This window comes from Dermacentor andersoni, chromosome 6, assembly GCF_023375885.2.
Source record: "Dermacentor andersoni chromosome 6, qqDerAnde1_hic_scaffold, whole genome shotgun sequence".
Taxonomy (NCBI): Eukaryota; Metazoa; Arthropoda; class Arachnida; order Ixodida; family Ixodidae; genus Dermacentor; species Dermacentor andersoni.
The window spans coordinates 2595761-2612291 of NC_092819.1; the positions used below are offsets into that span (position 1 = coordinate 2595761).

A 16531-nucleotide genomic window follows, 5' to 3' on the forward strand; every position below is an offset into this window, starting at 1 on the left:
GGGAACAGAAAACAATAACTCTGCAGCTGTCAATAAGTAATTTTGTCAAAGGCATCAATACTGGTTAGTAGATCAGTCAGGAGTAAATTCCATTGAGTTATTGTGCGCGGAAAGAAAGTGTAATTAAAAACATTGACTCTAGCGTTGTACGGTGTTAGGGATTCCGCGTGATGATTTCTTGTTGCGCGTGTTGTGGTAGACTTAATAAATGGACCAGGACTCATGGAGAGTTTGTTATTTTTGATTAAGAAAAGTAACTTCAATCTTTGAATTTTTCTTCGTATTTCCAGTGTCTGTATGTTATGTTGTGCCATGAGAGTGGTGGGGGAGTCAGTAGAGCGGTATTTGTTAAAGATCATTCGAACAGATTTTCTGTGGATCATTTCCAATGCATCAATGTTATGTTTTGTGTAAGGGTCCCAGACGGTGCATGCGTACTCGAGTTTAGGTCTGATGATTGAGGTGTAGGCTAAGAGCTTTGCGTTAGTAGGGGCAGCTTTTAATTTATGACTGAGGAGGCAAAGTTTCTTAAAAGGTGACGTGCATATGATTGATATATGTTTATTCCAACTAAGATTATTGGTTATAGTAACACCTAGGTAAGTGTATTCATTAACTTCCTCGCGCGGGTGAGATGGAAGGTTATATGAAAATGACAGGCTACTCTTTTTATTGGTAACTTTCATGAAGACTGTTTTGTCATTGTTAAGCTTCATGTCCCATCGATTGCACCGAAAATGAATGTTCCGAAGGTTAGAATTAAGGATGACTTGATCTTCAGAAGACCTAATATCATTGAACAATACACAGTCGTGGGCAAAAAGCCTACTCTGAACCAGTTCGTTAACCATATCAACAATGTCATTTATGTATATTAGGAAGAGCAATGGTCCCAGCACACTTCCCTGTGGTACGCCAGAAGTGACTGGGAGGTGGCTGGAAAAATGAGAATCAATGCTAACGAACTGTGAGCGGTTAGAAAGGTAAGCACCCAGTTAATTATGAAAGAAGGAAGCCCAGTAGATTCAAGCTTACATATTAGTTTATCATGTGGAACAAGGTCAAACGCTTTCTTAAAATCTAGAAGAATAACGTCAATCTGCCCGGACTCGTTTAGTGTATCAGCAAAGCTATGTACTACAGATGTTAGTTGGGTGACTGTTGAAAGTCCCTTTCTAAATCCACGTTGAAATGGAGATAGAATGTCTCTGTCACTTAGAAAGGTAGTTATATAAGTGGCTACAATGTGCTCAAGAAGTTTACAAGAAGGAGATGTAAGCGATATTGGACGAAAATTTGTAACAGATGATGCGGTACTTTTCTTAAGTATTGGCACAATCCGCGCAACTCTCCAATCCGAAGGAACGCTGCTAGTTGGTAGGCTTACACGGAAAATTATTACAAGAAATTTGGATATCATTTCGCTATGACGCGGCAAGAACATATTTGGAATCCCGTCAGGACCAGGAGACACTTGTTTTGAAATTTAACTACATGGATAACACGCCTGCAAAAGATACAATGCTTGGTTCGGGAGGACATGATGGAGCTGTTTGTCGTATTTGGGAGTTGGATTTCAAATAACTGTGTAAAAATATGTATTAAAATGTTCAGCAATCCTTGCTTTATCGGTGACAAGAACGTCATTGTGCATAATTTGGTCGGTAGGCTTGCTTTTCTTGGACAAGTGTCTCCAAAACTTCTGCGGAGCGTATTGAATATATATATATATATATATTACTAGAGTAGGCGTTTTACTAACTGTGCAACATTTTCAACACTTTCTTGCATGCCATTTCATATGGCATATCTTTTCTGGTCACAGATGTGTGCAGCGAATCTATTTGCGTGATCGACTCTGGGCCTGTGGGACCGTTCACTTGCACTTGATGCCGAGTCCTTTTACATGTATCCATAAACTGCAGGTATGCACATCAGATCCCTACGAGCATTTTCAAAATTCGATTATCTTGGACAACACGCACATTATAATTGAATAAACCTTGCGTAGTTTATGTTGCGATTTTTTTCATAGTGTCTAAACAGACGGCAGAGAACGCATGTACTTGAATAAGCGTCATTGCATGGTGATATTGCTACGAAACAGCCACCACAGTGTGGCTGCACTGAAGAGGAGGAAGACGACGTGGGCCCGCTTGATATAGCGTCGCCATTTTGGCCTTCAGTTAGCTTCCTATAAATAAATTGTATATAGCATTGGGTTACAGCTACACGTAACATTAATTTGGTGGAGGTGGACGTTCCCCGTACCCGTCATGGAGCTTCGCAGCGGTCGCAACGGCGACAGTGCAACTTCGGCTCCTGCTGGCGGCACTTCATCTACACAACCGCCTCCGCCTGCAGCCCCGACCTACGTCGCCGTTTCGCCCCCTCGGGATCCTAGTGTCTTCAACGGAATCGGCAGTCCTGATGTTGACGACTGGCTCCGCTTATACGAACGTGTCAGCACCAGTCACAGGTGGGATCCGATTATTATGCTTGCGAACGTTCTTTTCTACCTCGACGGAGCTCCACTTGCATGGCTCCAGACTTACGAAGAGGAGATCTCGAGCTGGGATCTCTTCAAAGAGAAGCTCCGCGACCTTTTTGGCAATCCGTTCGGTTGCCAAGTCAATGCCAAAAAAGCCCTTGCCACACGTGTACAGACGTCGACCGAGACCTACGTGTCGTACATTCTCGACGTCTTGGCCCTTTGTGCCAAGGCTGACCCGACCATGTCTGAGGACGAGAAGGTTAATCACGTCCTCAAAGGCATTGCTGACGACGCCTTCAATTTACTGGTGTTTACGAACGTCACCAGCATCGATACGATCCTTAAGGAGTGCCGCCGTCTCGAGCATGCTAAAAGCCGCCGGGTATCCCAGCACATCACGCGACTTCCCAACACAGCTGCTACGTCATCCTGTGACGACCTCTTCCACCAGCCGTCGCGATGTGACAACTTGGCCCACATCATTCGTCGTGAGGTCGAAGCGGCACAACCGGCGGCCCCTTTATTCCCGTCACCTGATCATTCTCCGGTGACAATCTCCTTGATACAGGCCGTTGTCCGTCAAGAGTTGTCCAACGTCGGCCTGAAATCCATTCGTTCCGTACGCTCGGAACCTCTCTCTCCACGCACGTCCCCACCGCGCTCTTCTTACTCTTATGGACAGCGTAACCCCTCCGAATGGCGAACCGTGGACGACAAGCCGATCTGTTTTAACTGCCGACGCATTGGACATGTCGCTCGCCACTGCCGCAGCCGCTGGACTTCTCCGACACGCTATTCTCCTGATTACCATCCTCGCCCCTCTAGCGCATCCTTTTCCTTCGCCCCTTCTATGCCCGCTCCATCATCTGACCCTGCGACACCTTTGACACGACCCCGCTACTCCCGCTCGCCTTCTCCCTCCCGTCGTCAATCTCGTTCGCTCCCGTCACGCCGTGCTCCTTCTCCGACCTACTCGCCGCACCCCCGACCGGAAAACTAGACAGTGCAGCTTCTGGAGGTGAAGCTGCAATGACGACATTGGCACGAAATCCTCGCTTCACGTTATCCACGAACAAGAATCTTTTGGACGTTCTCGTCGACAATGTTCCTGTGTGCGCGTTGATTGACACCGGGGCGCATGTGTCCATTATGAGTGCTGCTCTTCGCCGTCGGCTCAAGAAAGTTCTGACGCCCGCCCCGAACCGAGTTGTACAAGTCGCCGACGGAGGGACTGTCGCTATTGGCATGTGCTCTGCCCAACTCACCATTGCTGAGAGGCACACCGTCGTCCTCTTCACCGTCATCGAGCATTGCCCTCACGAACTCATTCTCGGTCTGGATTTCCTTGCCAATCATTCTGCCCTCATTGACTGTTCGGCCGGCTCACTTCGCCTTGACTTGCCTCTTCTTGCCGACCCTGTGGACCCGCCTCCAAGCCATTTGAGCTGCATGGATTTTATTCGCCTACCGCCCCACTCTGTGACACACGTCGACTTGTTGTCCTCACCAGCTGTGCCTGACGGTAATTATGTGGTCGCACCAATTCCGGCAGTTATGACACGTGGTGTTACCGTGCCGCACACTGTGCTGACAATTACTGGCAACCGCACCTGCCTTCCCTTTGTCAATTTCGCGCTAACCGCGCAAGTTCTGCCTCAGGGGATTTCATCGGCTATAATTAGCGCTTTGCAGGATGATGAGATCGAGCCACTCACAGTGGAAGATCGTCACAGCTCAGCCCATACCGTGACGTCATCGCACGGTACTGACGTCGACATTAAGAAGACTGTTTCCTCTGACCATATACCTGCTCAAGCTGAAGCTCTTTGCCGCGTTCTTGAAGGCTATCGCGACATTTTTGACTTTGACAATCGACCCTTAGGTCAAACGTCCGTCGTGACCCATCGCATAAACACTGGCGATGCGAACCCTATTCACCGACGTCCATATCGTGTTTCTGCGTCCGAACGAGCTGTTATCCAACAGGAAGTCAAAAAGATGCTTGCAAATGACATTATCGAGCCTTCCTGTAGTCCCTGGGCTTCTCCCGTCGTACTTGTCAAAAAGAAGGATGGAACGTGGCGTTTTTGTGTAGATTATCGCCACCTGAACAAAATCACAAAAAAGGACATGTACCCTTTGCCACGTATTGATGACGCTCTAGACTGCCTGTACCGTGCCACCTATTTTTCTTCTTTCGACTTACGCTCCGGCTACTGGCAGATATCCGTCGACGACATGGAGCGAGAGAAGACTGCATTTGTTACCGCTGACGGCCTTTATCAGTTCAAGGTGATGCCTTTCGGTCTCTGTAACGCGCCCGCCACCTTCGAACGAATGATGGACTCTCTGCTTCAGGGGTTCAAGTGGTCCACCTGTTTGTGCTATCTGGACGACGTCATCGTTTATTCGCCCACTTTTGACACGCATCTAGACCGTCTTTCAGCGATTCTTGACGTGTTTCGCCGTGCCGGTCTCCAGTTGAACTCGTCAAAATGTCACTTCGCTCGCCGCCACATCACCGTCCTTGGACACCTCGTGGACGCCAGAGGCGTAAGACCTGATCCGGACAAAATTCGCACCGTTACGAACTTTTCTGTTCCGAAGTCTACCAAGGACGTTCGTAGTTTCGTAGGGTTGTGCTCTTATTTCCGACGCTTCGTGAAAGATTTTGCGACCATCGCACGTCCCCTTACCAACCTCTTGAAGAAAGACGCCCCATTTTCTTGGGGATCTGACCATGCCGCATCTTTTTCGCAGCTCACTACTCTCCTTACCACGCCTCCAATTTCGGCCCACTTTGACCCGTCTGCCTCAACGGAAGTTCGAACTGATGCCAGTGGTCACGGCATAGGAGCAGTGTTAGCACAACGCCAGCGTGGACATGACCGCGTTATAGCCTATGCCAGCCGACTTCTATCACCCGCCGAGCGCAATTATTCAATCACAGAGCGCGAGTGCCTCGCTCTTGTGTGGGCTGTTGCGAAGTTTCGTCCATACTTGTACGGACGCCCCTTCTGTGTCATCACTGATCACCACGCGCTCTGCTGGCTATTCTCGCTTAAGGACCCCACGGGACGACTCGCTCGCTGGGCGTTACGCCTGCAAGAATATACCTTCTCCGTGGTATATAAGACGGGACGCTTGCACCAGGATGCCGATTGTTTGTCCCGCTACCCCGTCGACGAACCGGCTGATGCGGACGCCATCGCTTGCGTTTTCTCTGTTTCCCAGTTGCTTGAAATCGGCAACGAGCAACGCCGCGATCCTTCATTACGAGCACTCATCGACCATCTGGAGTCAACGCCTGGCGACGCCTCTCTCCGGATGTTTCTCCTTAAGGAGGGGACATTATACCGCCGCAATCTCGATCGACACGGCCTTGACCTTCTGCTCGTAATTCCATCACACCTGCGTTCGACTGTCCTCCAACAACTTCACGACGCTCCCTTGGCTGGACACTTGGGCGTCTCGCGCACATACGACCGTGTACGACGTCGATTCTTTTGGCCGGGTCTCGCCCGCTTCGTGCGGCGCTACGTTGCCGCTTGTGAGCCCTGTCAGCGCCGGAAGAAGCCCTCCACACCTCCAGCTGGATGTCTCCCGCTGATTGACATCCCACCGGAACCCTTTTGCCGTGTTGGTCTATACCTGCTTGGACCGTTTCCTCTCATGGGCTCCGGAAATAAATGAGCCGCCGTCGCTACTGATTATGCTACGCGGTACGCAATCACCAGAGCCCTTCCGACAAGTTGTGCTACTGACGTTGCTGACTTTCTGCTCTATGACATCATTTTAGTGCACGGTGCTCCGCGCCAATTACTCACTGACCGTGGCCGCAGCTTTCTGTCGGCAGTCGTCGAGGACATCCTCCGCTCCTGCTCGACAAAGCACAAGTTCAGCACGTCCTACCACCCACAGACCAACGGCCTCACGGAGCGCCTCAACCGGACCATCACCGACATGCAGCCGAGCAGCTGCCGATCGAGTGCGCATCGATTAAAAACTACCCCTAGAATAAAACACCAACTACTGGGCACCAAACGACTCGGCAAATCTCGATTCTTGCTCCGTGATCTCCACGCAAGAAGTCACGTGTTGGGCCGGCACTGAGCAATGCACTGAGCAAAAGGAGAGGCGTCATGGATTGTTGGCTTCCCAAAGCTGGCTGTGTGACGTAATGCCCTTTCCTATCGTTTTCCTTCCTCTGTGATCGAAAGTATTGAAAGGGTGGAAAGCAGACGCTCAAAGCAGACGACGCGGCGCGGGTGAACACATCTTCAGGGGCAGTCAGCCTTATTAGCTAAAATCAAGAATGGGGCTGACAGATGGAGTAGCACGCTGTGTTATATAGGTGATAAACAGGGATAAGGTGCCTCAGAAAGGCTGGCCAACTTTTCGATAGAAGGACCTATCTTCGTCAAAGATGGCCTCGTCATCCTCGACATGTTAGTTTTAACGGGTTAGCAAGTAACGTCACGTGCAGTTGTTGTCGGTGGCGGCTGGTTGTAAAGTGAGAGATTTCAAAGAGAATGAGCGCTGTCGCGTGACGTCTGTAAGCGTGGTTTATAAGCGTGGTTTCTGTAAGCATGGCTTACAGACATCAAGCGACGTCAGGCGGTGACGTACATACGTCAGACGATGGCGGTACGGGTTTTGAGGGACATGAAACGAAGTATAAACGGAACGGAGCACCTCGGGCACCTAAAGATTGCTGCGCATTAGTAGTGCATAAATTGTCTAATAAAAAAAAAATCCGTGGAACCTCGCGTATGCTTTTCTTTGAGCAGGTGGCAGTAAAGAAATAGTGACTCTTTGTGCCAGGTGTAATGTAACAGCCATTCTCATGCCTTCTGCCCGAGACGCCGCAGTCAGCGAACTTATAAAAGAGGATGGTGTTATTGAGCGAATACTGCCACGCTGTAATGACGTTGAAGAATAAGAGGGTGGCGCAAATGCGAATCACGAGAATAACTAGTTATTGGGCCCAACTTGTACCCACGAGACAACACTCAAGTACAACGATAGCGGTGAGTACAGGCGGTGATTGCGGAAATCTGGGGGGGGGGGGGGGAGGGAGGTTCTCTAAGTGTCCACTGTGGGGACACCCAATTGCCGCGGATCCCCTGATGTTGTTGCAGAATAATAGGAGAGATGGCGCGAGTATGGCGCTGGTGTAACGCCACCTAACAGCGGGGTTACTCGGGCGCTAAAGCCTCTTTGGCCAGGGGGTGGCAGTGTCCGCCGACTTGCCTATCGGCACGCTCCGCGGGACCGTCCCGAGAAAGGCTTCGGAGCAGGGCGCCGGGATGGACGCACACGATCGTTTCAACGCGCCACCGTTTGCCTGACTGTATGCGTGACCGATTAGACGTGTGCGCCCAGCATGAGGGCGAACACGTTCGCTCAATATCCTGTCGCGGTTAGTCGGGATTAATCGATTCGTCCGTGCCCACAACATGTTAAATTGGCAGTGATTCGGCTAGCAGGCGCTGGTGTATAAAAGGCGCAATAGATGCCCTTCTGATTGCACTACTGCATTGTTGTTCCTTTGTCGCAAGGGCATGTTTGAGATCCCACGTCATCTAGTGCTGATTGGCTGGGAGCGAGTCAGTACTCTAGGAACGGTGCTATGTCCCTAATACCGACGCCTCTTACGTAGTAATTAAGAGTTCATCCAGGAAGTAGCCCTCACTGAATGCGAAGCGGTCGTGCACGATGCGGGAGGAGATCAAAGGTAATTCGCGGTAAACAGCCTAAAGGACCACATTCCAGTTCTTGAATTATGTGTACACGAATATATTGCCACTGGCGATACGTGGTACGTTAAGTGCGACAATGCGATTACGTCGCAGGTATCGGATACAGGAACTTCTGCCCGACGAAACCACCCCGATGGCTATTGCAATTGGCCGACAAGCCACACGAAAAGGCTACCGTTACAGGCGCCATATTGTGGCCGGCACTGTTGCTTCTCGTCCGTTGCCAGGAGAACAACTGGCGCGCATGCTCGGGGCGCTCAGCTTCGCGGGAGATTGTGGTCTCGGAGTCCTTGAAGGCCACGGCCGAGTACCCACGTTCCCACATTGGCGCCCAACGTAGGGCGGACCATATAGCATGGCTGAGAACATTTCTCTCTTTCACATGCTGTGAGGAGGCTGAAGAGGCGGGTCCAGTGCACATTGCCGACCTCAAAGCTTATTATGTGCCGGTTAAATGTATGCATCATAGTTCAAATTCATGATTTGTAAAGTTATGAGCGTGTCTCATAGAAATCTTCATGACATGTTATAAGAGCAACAAATCATCATCATCATCAGCCTATTTTAGGTCCACTGCATGACGAGGACCTCTCCCTGTGATCTTCAATTTCCCCTGTCCTGCGTCAACCGATTCCAACTGGCGCCTGCAAATTTCTTAATTTCATAACCCCACCTAGTGTTCTGCCGTCCTCGACCGCATTTCTCTTCTCTTGGCATGAATTATGTATCCCTAGTGGTCTACCGGTTATCTAACCAACGCATTATATGACCTGCCCAGCTTCATTTCTTTCTTTTATAGTCATTTAGAATATCGGCTATCCATATTGGCTCTCTAATCCACATCGCTCTCTCCCTGTCTCTTAACGTTGCGCATACCATTCTTCATTTCATCGTTCTTTGTGTAGTCCTTAACTTGTTCTCAAACTTCTGTGTCAGTTTCCAAATTTTTGCCCCATGCGTTAGCACCGGCAGAATGCACAGATTGTACACCCATTTTCTTAGTGATAGTGGTAATCTTCCAGTTAGGTTCTGATAATGTCTGCTGTATGCGCTCGAATCCATTTTATCTTCTGTAAATTTCCTTCTCATGATCAGGGTATCCTGTGAATAAGTGACCTAGGTAAACGTATTCGTTCACAGACTCCAGGGGCTGACTGGCGATCCTGAACTCTTGTTCACTTGCAAGGCGATTGATCATTATCTTTGTGTTCTGCATATTGTTACGGGCATGTTGGGAGTATAAAGACTATATTTACAATATATATACAGGATGGGTCAGAGTAGTTAAGATGGCTGACCACCAACAACACGCAGCAGCCAACATCTCCGATTTTCTTCTTCCTCTCTCTTCTTTCATCTTTCCGTAACAGGACCCCCGGGTGGTGAAGCGCCGTCTCGGCGCATGGTAGGCGAATAATTGCGAGCGAAGCATGGCTTCAGCCGCGAAACGTGCACGACGTCAACAGGCGTCTGACTTGAGGATGCAACAAACTGTACTGCGGAAATCTCGTAATGTACGTCGCTAACTTGACGTAAGACTTCATAAGGCCCTGTGTAGCGAGAGGGAAGCTTCTGGGAGAGGCCAACCCGACGACATGGTGACCAAAGGAGCACCCAAGCGCCTGGCGCGAACTTAACATCACAATGGCACCGGTCGTAACGTTCTTTTTGCAGATGCTGCGAGGCTAATAAACCAGATCGGGTGATTTGACACGCCATGTGAGCGCGATGGACGACTTCACGAAGGTACTCAGTTGCAACACGTGGCACGGAAGGTAGGATGGTGTCAAACGGCAGTGTAGGGTCGCGACAATACGAAAGATAAAAGGGTGAATATTCTGTGGCGTCATGTCGAGGCGAGTTATACGCGAACGTCACGTAAGCCAGCGTGGAATCCCAGTCGCGGTGATCGTTGAAAACAGCATCTCTGTGAGTGTTCGGTTGAGAGATTCCGAAAGGCTGTTCGTTTGTGGGTGGTAGGCGGTGGACAGCTTGTGCTCAGTGGCACAAGAACGGAGGCGGTAGTCGAGAACTCGAGATACGAACGAGCGGCCGCGATCTGTAAGCAACTGTCGAGGTGCACCGTGTTGGAGAATGACGTCGTGGAGGAGAAAATCGGCGACGTCGGTAGCGCAACTAGTCGGCAACGCCTTTGTTATCGTGTAGTGTGTCGCGTAATCATAGCGACTGCGATCCACTTATTCCCTCTAGTCGTCGTCGGAAAAGGCCCAAGCGGGTCAAGGCCTACGCGAAAGAACGGTTCAGAGGGAACTTCAATTGTATGGAGTCGTCCGACAGGTGCAAGGGAAGGTTTCTTCCGGCGCTGACACAATTCGCAAGTTGCGCCATAACGACGCACATAGCAGTAGAGACACGGGCAGAAGAACCGACGTCGTACGCGACCGTATGGACGCAAAACTCCAAGGTGTCCCATCGTCGGTGCATCGTGAAGTTGTTCGAGAACGACAGATCGCAGATGATGAGGAAGGACAAGGAGCAACTCAGGGCCGTGAGGGTTGATATTGCGGCGGTAGAGGATGCCGTCATGCAGCACGAACATGCGGCACGTGCCGTCGGTGCTGCCAGATTGCACTCCAGCGATGGTGGACTGTAAGGATGCATCGCGTTGTTGTTCAGCGCGCATGTCGGTCATGTAAGTCAAAGCTATCACGCAGGTCACAGGATCATGCGCAACAGGATCAGGAGGATGCACGGGGTGACGCGAGAGGCAGTCAGCGTCCTTGTGGAGGAGTCCAGTCTTGTAATGGACACTAAATGAAAATTCCTGGAGCCGCAAAGCCCAGCGGCCAAGCCGTCCAGTCGGGTCCCGAAGGGTAGAGAGCCAGCAGAGTGCGTGGTGGTCTGTAACGACCCAAAACGTGCGGCCGTACAAATATGGCCGCAACTTGGCGACAGCCCAAACTAATGTCAAGCACTCCCGCTCGGTGATGGAGTAATTTCTCTCGGCAGGTGACAACAAGCGGCTTGCGTAAGCTATCACGCACTCGGAACCATTCTGTTGTTGGACGAGAATAGCGCCGATGCCATGGCCGCTTGCACAAGTGTCGTGGATTTCGGTCGGTGCAGATGGATCAAAGTGGGCAAGTATGGGAGGGGTGGCCAGAAATCCGATGAGAGCAACGAACGCGTGACCCTGCTCTGGGCGTCGTGAGAATGGTGTGTTCTTCTGTAGAAGATCTGTCAAAGGCCGAGCAACGTCGGCGAAGTTTTTGACGAAACGGCGAAAGTAAGAACACAGGCCGACGAAGCAGCGCACGTCAGAAGCAGAACATGGCCAGGGAAACTGCGCACGGCGCGAGATTTTTCAGTATCTGGTTGGACAGCGAATGCGTCAACGAGGTGTCCCAACATGGTAATCTGACGGAGCCCGAATTGACACTTCGTGCAGTTCATTTGAAGGTCGGCTTTTCGGAAGACCGCAAGAATTCCAGCGAGGTGGGTAAGGTGGCAGCCGAACGTGGAAGAAAAAGCAATAACGTCGTCAAGATAACAAAGACAGATGGTCCATTTGTAGCCTCGCAGAAGAGAGTCCATCGTACGTTCAAATGTCGCAGGATCATTGCATAGGCCAAAGGGCATGACTAGCGAAAATAGTAGAAGGGCGTTCGTTAGCTCTCGGATTGGCGACAGCACGTGCAGAACGTAAACGAATGTTCTGAAGTTCCTGGCGAACGATGGCTTGTACGAGAGGTACGGAAAAAGTGGTAGCATCAGGGCTACGTGAACGGAAAGCTGCGGGCGCCATCGCATCCGGTTTACGTGGAACGATTTGCACCACGTCCTCTGATGGTGACGCATGCTGCTCTGTGGGTTCACCTTCACACGTGGAGGTTGCGGCAGTATTGGGAAGTCTGGCGAATGGTTGCAAAACGCGTGGGCTTTTGCCCTGCTCGAATTGTCGGCACTCTTTAATGATTGCATCAAATGTGGAGCAGCTTTTGCATATGAACAGATTAGAGGCGTCATCAGCAGTGCCCTTAAGCACGCGCCCGACCTTCTCAGCTTTTGTCATGTCGTGATTGGCTTTACGACAAAGTGCCAGCCCCTCCTGGATGTACGAGACATAGGACTCCGTAGGGGATTGGACACGGAAGGCCGGTTCCTGTTCTGCGGTAATTGTACGACCGGCTGGTTTGCTAAACAACTCTGACAACTTCTTTTTCCATTGGTCCCAGCTGGTTAGCTCCTCTTCGTGGTTTTCGTACTACACCTTTGCCGTGCCTCTCAGGCAGAACAACAGATTAGCTAGCATAAGCGTAGGGTCCCATCTATTGATTTCCCTCACGCGTTCGTACATATCCACTCACTCTTCGACGTCGGCGCCATCGGTCCCGCAGAAAGTTCCAGGATCTTTGGGTTGCACAACCACAACCGAAGGTGACAGCGACGTAGCGGGCGACGATGACGTTGGATCGAGGCGGCAACAACGGTGATCCCGTGTGATCACCGTCATTCATGGTGCGGACGGTGATGCGACGTCCACTGCGGAGTTCCGTTTTCAGCCGTGGTATCCCGGCACCTCCACCAATATGTTACAGGGATGTGGGGAGTATAGAAATACTAAATATACAATATATATACACGATGAGTCATAGTAGTTAAGATGGCTGACCACTAACACGCAGCCCAGCCAGCGTCTCCCATCTTCTTCCTCTCTTCTTTCATCCTTCCTTAACAATAGTAATCTTCAACCCCTTTCTTACTTTCTTTTAAGGACATCAATCATTTGTTGTAACTCGTCTCCAGTGTTGGTGAACAGGAAAATGTCACCTGCAAAACGGAGGTTGCTGATACATTCGCCGTTGATGCTTACTCATAAGCCTTCCCTGTTTAATTGCTTCAATATTTTTTCAAAGCATGCAGTGAATAGCATTGGAGATATTGTGTCTCCTTGTCTGAACCCTTTCTTTGTAAGTATATTTCTACTTTTCTTTGTGAAGGATTAAGGTGGCTGTGGAATCTGAGTATATATTTTCCAAGATATTTACGTAAGCGTCATGGGGTGCGATTTTGTAGGAATTCTACCACCTTATTTTATGCCTTTTGCCGACATCACCGTGCTGCCATTTGTCGAAAATGACCGGGCCGGGCCGCGCCCATTTTGTCAGTTAAACACGCGTCGTCAGGAACCCGCAAAAGCCAGAAACTTCGAAGTGACGTTAAGGCACTAATTATGCCGAGCATAAGGTGTAAATGTTTTGCACGGCCAGAGCTAAGGTCGTTTCCAAAGGAATAAAAAATGACTGCCCCTCTCGTCGCTATGGTGATGGCTTTTTGCCGTCGCCGACGTCGAGACGGAAAGCCAGACGACGCGTTTGACATGCCGTATGACCATTTTCGACGCATTTTCGCCTCTCGATGTAAATGGTGAGGTTGTTGAGCGAAGAACTGGTGGGGGAGCTACACTCCTAAAGAAATTTACACCCTTTCAGATGTATATTTGCCACAAAACAATAATAGTCATCTGTCTTGCTGCGTTTCCTTTCTTGAAAACGCTGCGCTCGCTTCTTTCCTTTCAAGAATGCTCTGTCATGCTTATAACGCGGATGCCGTTCGTGACTTGGAAGAACCGGGCTCGCAGCGTTAAAGAAAGGAAATATGAAGATGACGATTATTTTTGTGTGGCAAGACACGACCCAAAGGGTTTAAGTTCGCTGAAGAACGTGGAAGCGGAGCGAGCGACGGGAGGAGCGGGAGGTGTGCGCGTTGCGCTTCCTCGCCACCGGGAGCTCTCAAGCATCACCGAAGAGACGATCCGCGCGTCTACTGTGAGCGAGCGCGTGCGACGTGTGCCAGAGGCTGTCGTAAATGCAGGGGCCCACAACAAGTGGGTCGATTTCCCGAAGACTGCCGAGGCAAAGGCAGCCGTGAAGGAGGGTTTCCTTCGTCGCGGTGCTATTACCGGCGTTATCGGATGCGCAAGGCTGTGTTAATGTGCCGCAAGGGATACTACGCTCTGAATGGCATGTTCGTAAGTACACTTCACGCTTTCTAGTGCCGATTCCTTTTGACAGTTATTTTGCTCTTGTGAACGGGCACTTCCTCTGTTCACATTTTTACTCAGACCTGCGACGAGGACGCGAGGTTCCTGGCCGTGGATCCTGTGCGACCGGCGTCGGACCACGACTTGTTCGTCTGACGGACGACATGGCTGCGCCGGCGGTTCCAAGCGGGGCGCATCGCCAATCCCGGGGAATAGCTCGGTGAGACGAAACATTTTTTTCGGCGCAGTCACGCTTGAGTAGCGAACAGAACGCCGTGTCCGCTCCAATAGAAACCGCAATTAGTTGCGCAGCGTTACAGACACGCTCAGGGCTGTCAGCTATTCGGGTTCAACCAATGGTTCAACAGAGGTCGCCATTTTGCGTGCGCTCAACGGCATGGATTGGATGCGGATCCGACGAATATGTGGCTACGGCTTCAAAAATAGGAGCACTTGCGTTTGCATTTCTTTAAGCTGTGGCAGCTTTTGCGTTGTAAGGTTATAAAATGAATTTGCTTTATGCAGCATGGAAGTCCGCTGTTATTAGGTGTCGTTTTACAAAATAAATTTACAAATAAAAAGAGAACACGAAAGAAACATCCGGCCAACGAAGGGACCTTTTGGTTGGACTGTCCAAAAAACGTCGCGCATACGCAACCACAATTTCCAAAAGCGCTGACGTCACGCGAAAAGCCATTGGCACGAAGAAAGTCCTTTCTACAAAATCGTATCCCCGTACTCCTTGATTACGTAATGCCTTTATGACTGCTGGAATCTCTACTGAATCGAATTCCTTTTCGTAATCTATGAAAGCCATATAGAGAGGCTGATTGGACTCTGCAGATTTCTGGATTACCTGATTGATTACATGGATGTGATCCATTGTACAGTACCTCTTTCTGAAACCAGCCTGTTCGCTTGGTTGACTGAAGTCGAGTGTTGCGCTAATTATATTGGAAATTATCATGGTGGATATTTTACACAATACTGGAAGTAAGCTAATGGACCTATAATTTGTGGATTAGTACAATGTTGGCATTCTTCCAGTTCTCTGGGACCCATGAAGTCGCGGGACATTTCGTAGACGGCCGCAAGCTTTTCAAGCATGATGCCACCTCCATCTTTGATTAAATGGACTGTTATTCCATCTTCTTCTGCTGCTTTTCCTCGTTTCATGTCTTGTGAGGCCCTTCTTACTTCATCGCTAGTTATAGAAGGAGCCTCTGTAACCTGTTCATTACTACTTCGAATGGAGGTATCGTGACTGCTCTCGGTATTGTACAGATCAGCATAGAATTCTTCCGCTGCTTTTACTATATCTTCGAAATTGCTGATGATGATACCCTGCGTATCTTTCAATGCATACATCTTGGCTTATCGTATGCCAAGATTTTTTCTCACTGATTTCATGCAGCGCGTCTTTTTTACTACTTCCTCAGTCTTTCTTACGTTATAATTTCGAATATCCTTTACTTTCTCCTGGTTGATCAGTTTTGACAATTCTGCGAATTCTATATGATCTCTTGAGTTGGACACTTTCATTCTTTGTCGTTTTTTTATTAGGTCCTTCGTTGCTTGGGAGAGCTTACCTATTGGTTACCTCGGTGCGTTACCGCCCACTTCAATGGCTGCTTTTGAAGAGAACCCATAGTTACGGTTTCATTACGTCTATGTTATCTTCATCTGGCTGTTCTAAGGCTGCATATTTGTTTGCATGTACCAGCCTGAATTCGTCTGCTCTTACCCTTACTGCGTCTAGGTTGGCCTGGACAAATCCAAGGTGTTAACTAAAGTTGATTTAAATTTATACAAAGGAAAGCATGAATGCGTGTGGGTTCGGGGGGCAAATACATCAAGCACATTGCGTACTACGTTCCCAGGGTCAATAAAACTGTCAAGACCAGAATGCCACCCCACAGACCTATGAGCTGAAAGTCAAATTGAAGAGAAAACACGTGTTCCGTTTAACTGTTGCAACGGAAGCGTACTACCATCAAGGGATAAGATTATGAGAAGCGAGTGAGTGTGATATGCCTGTCTTTTGCGTACGGTAGCAAATGGGACCCGCGTGTCCACTGCACCTCTTGCACTGTCGCTAGGTTGTGGCCTTGCTTGCTGCACCACTTGCAACAGTTCTGGCGCCCTTACACAGTGCGGCCGTGTTGCAACGCATGCAAGACAACCACGCACAACAGATTTTAGTTTAGAAGCCAATTTGTAAAGGTAGCTCGGATGCTACTTAAGTTCTTCAAGTGGCTAAATCTGTAGGCA

General features: G+C 49.6%; 1 protein-coding gene across 1 annotated transcript in view; it reads left to right on the top strand.

Annotated features, from left to right (window-relative positions):
* The window catches only part of heca (hdc homolog, cell cycle regulator), a 68425-nt gene that overhangs the window by 48614 nt on the left and 3280 nt on the right, over positions 1 to 16531 (top strand). The window contains exon 2 of the mRNA XM_055065746.1: positions 14342 to 14480. Coding sequence (XP_054921721.1) covers positions 14342 to 14416 — 75 coding nt within the window. The 3' untranslated portion in view covers positions 14417 to 14480. The remainder of the gene's footprint in view (positions 1 to 14341; positions 14481 to 16531) is intronic.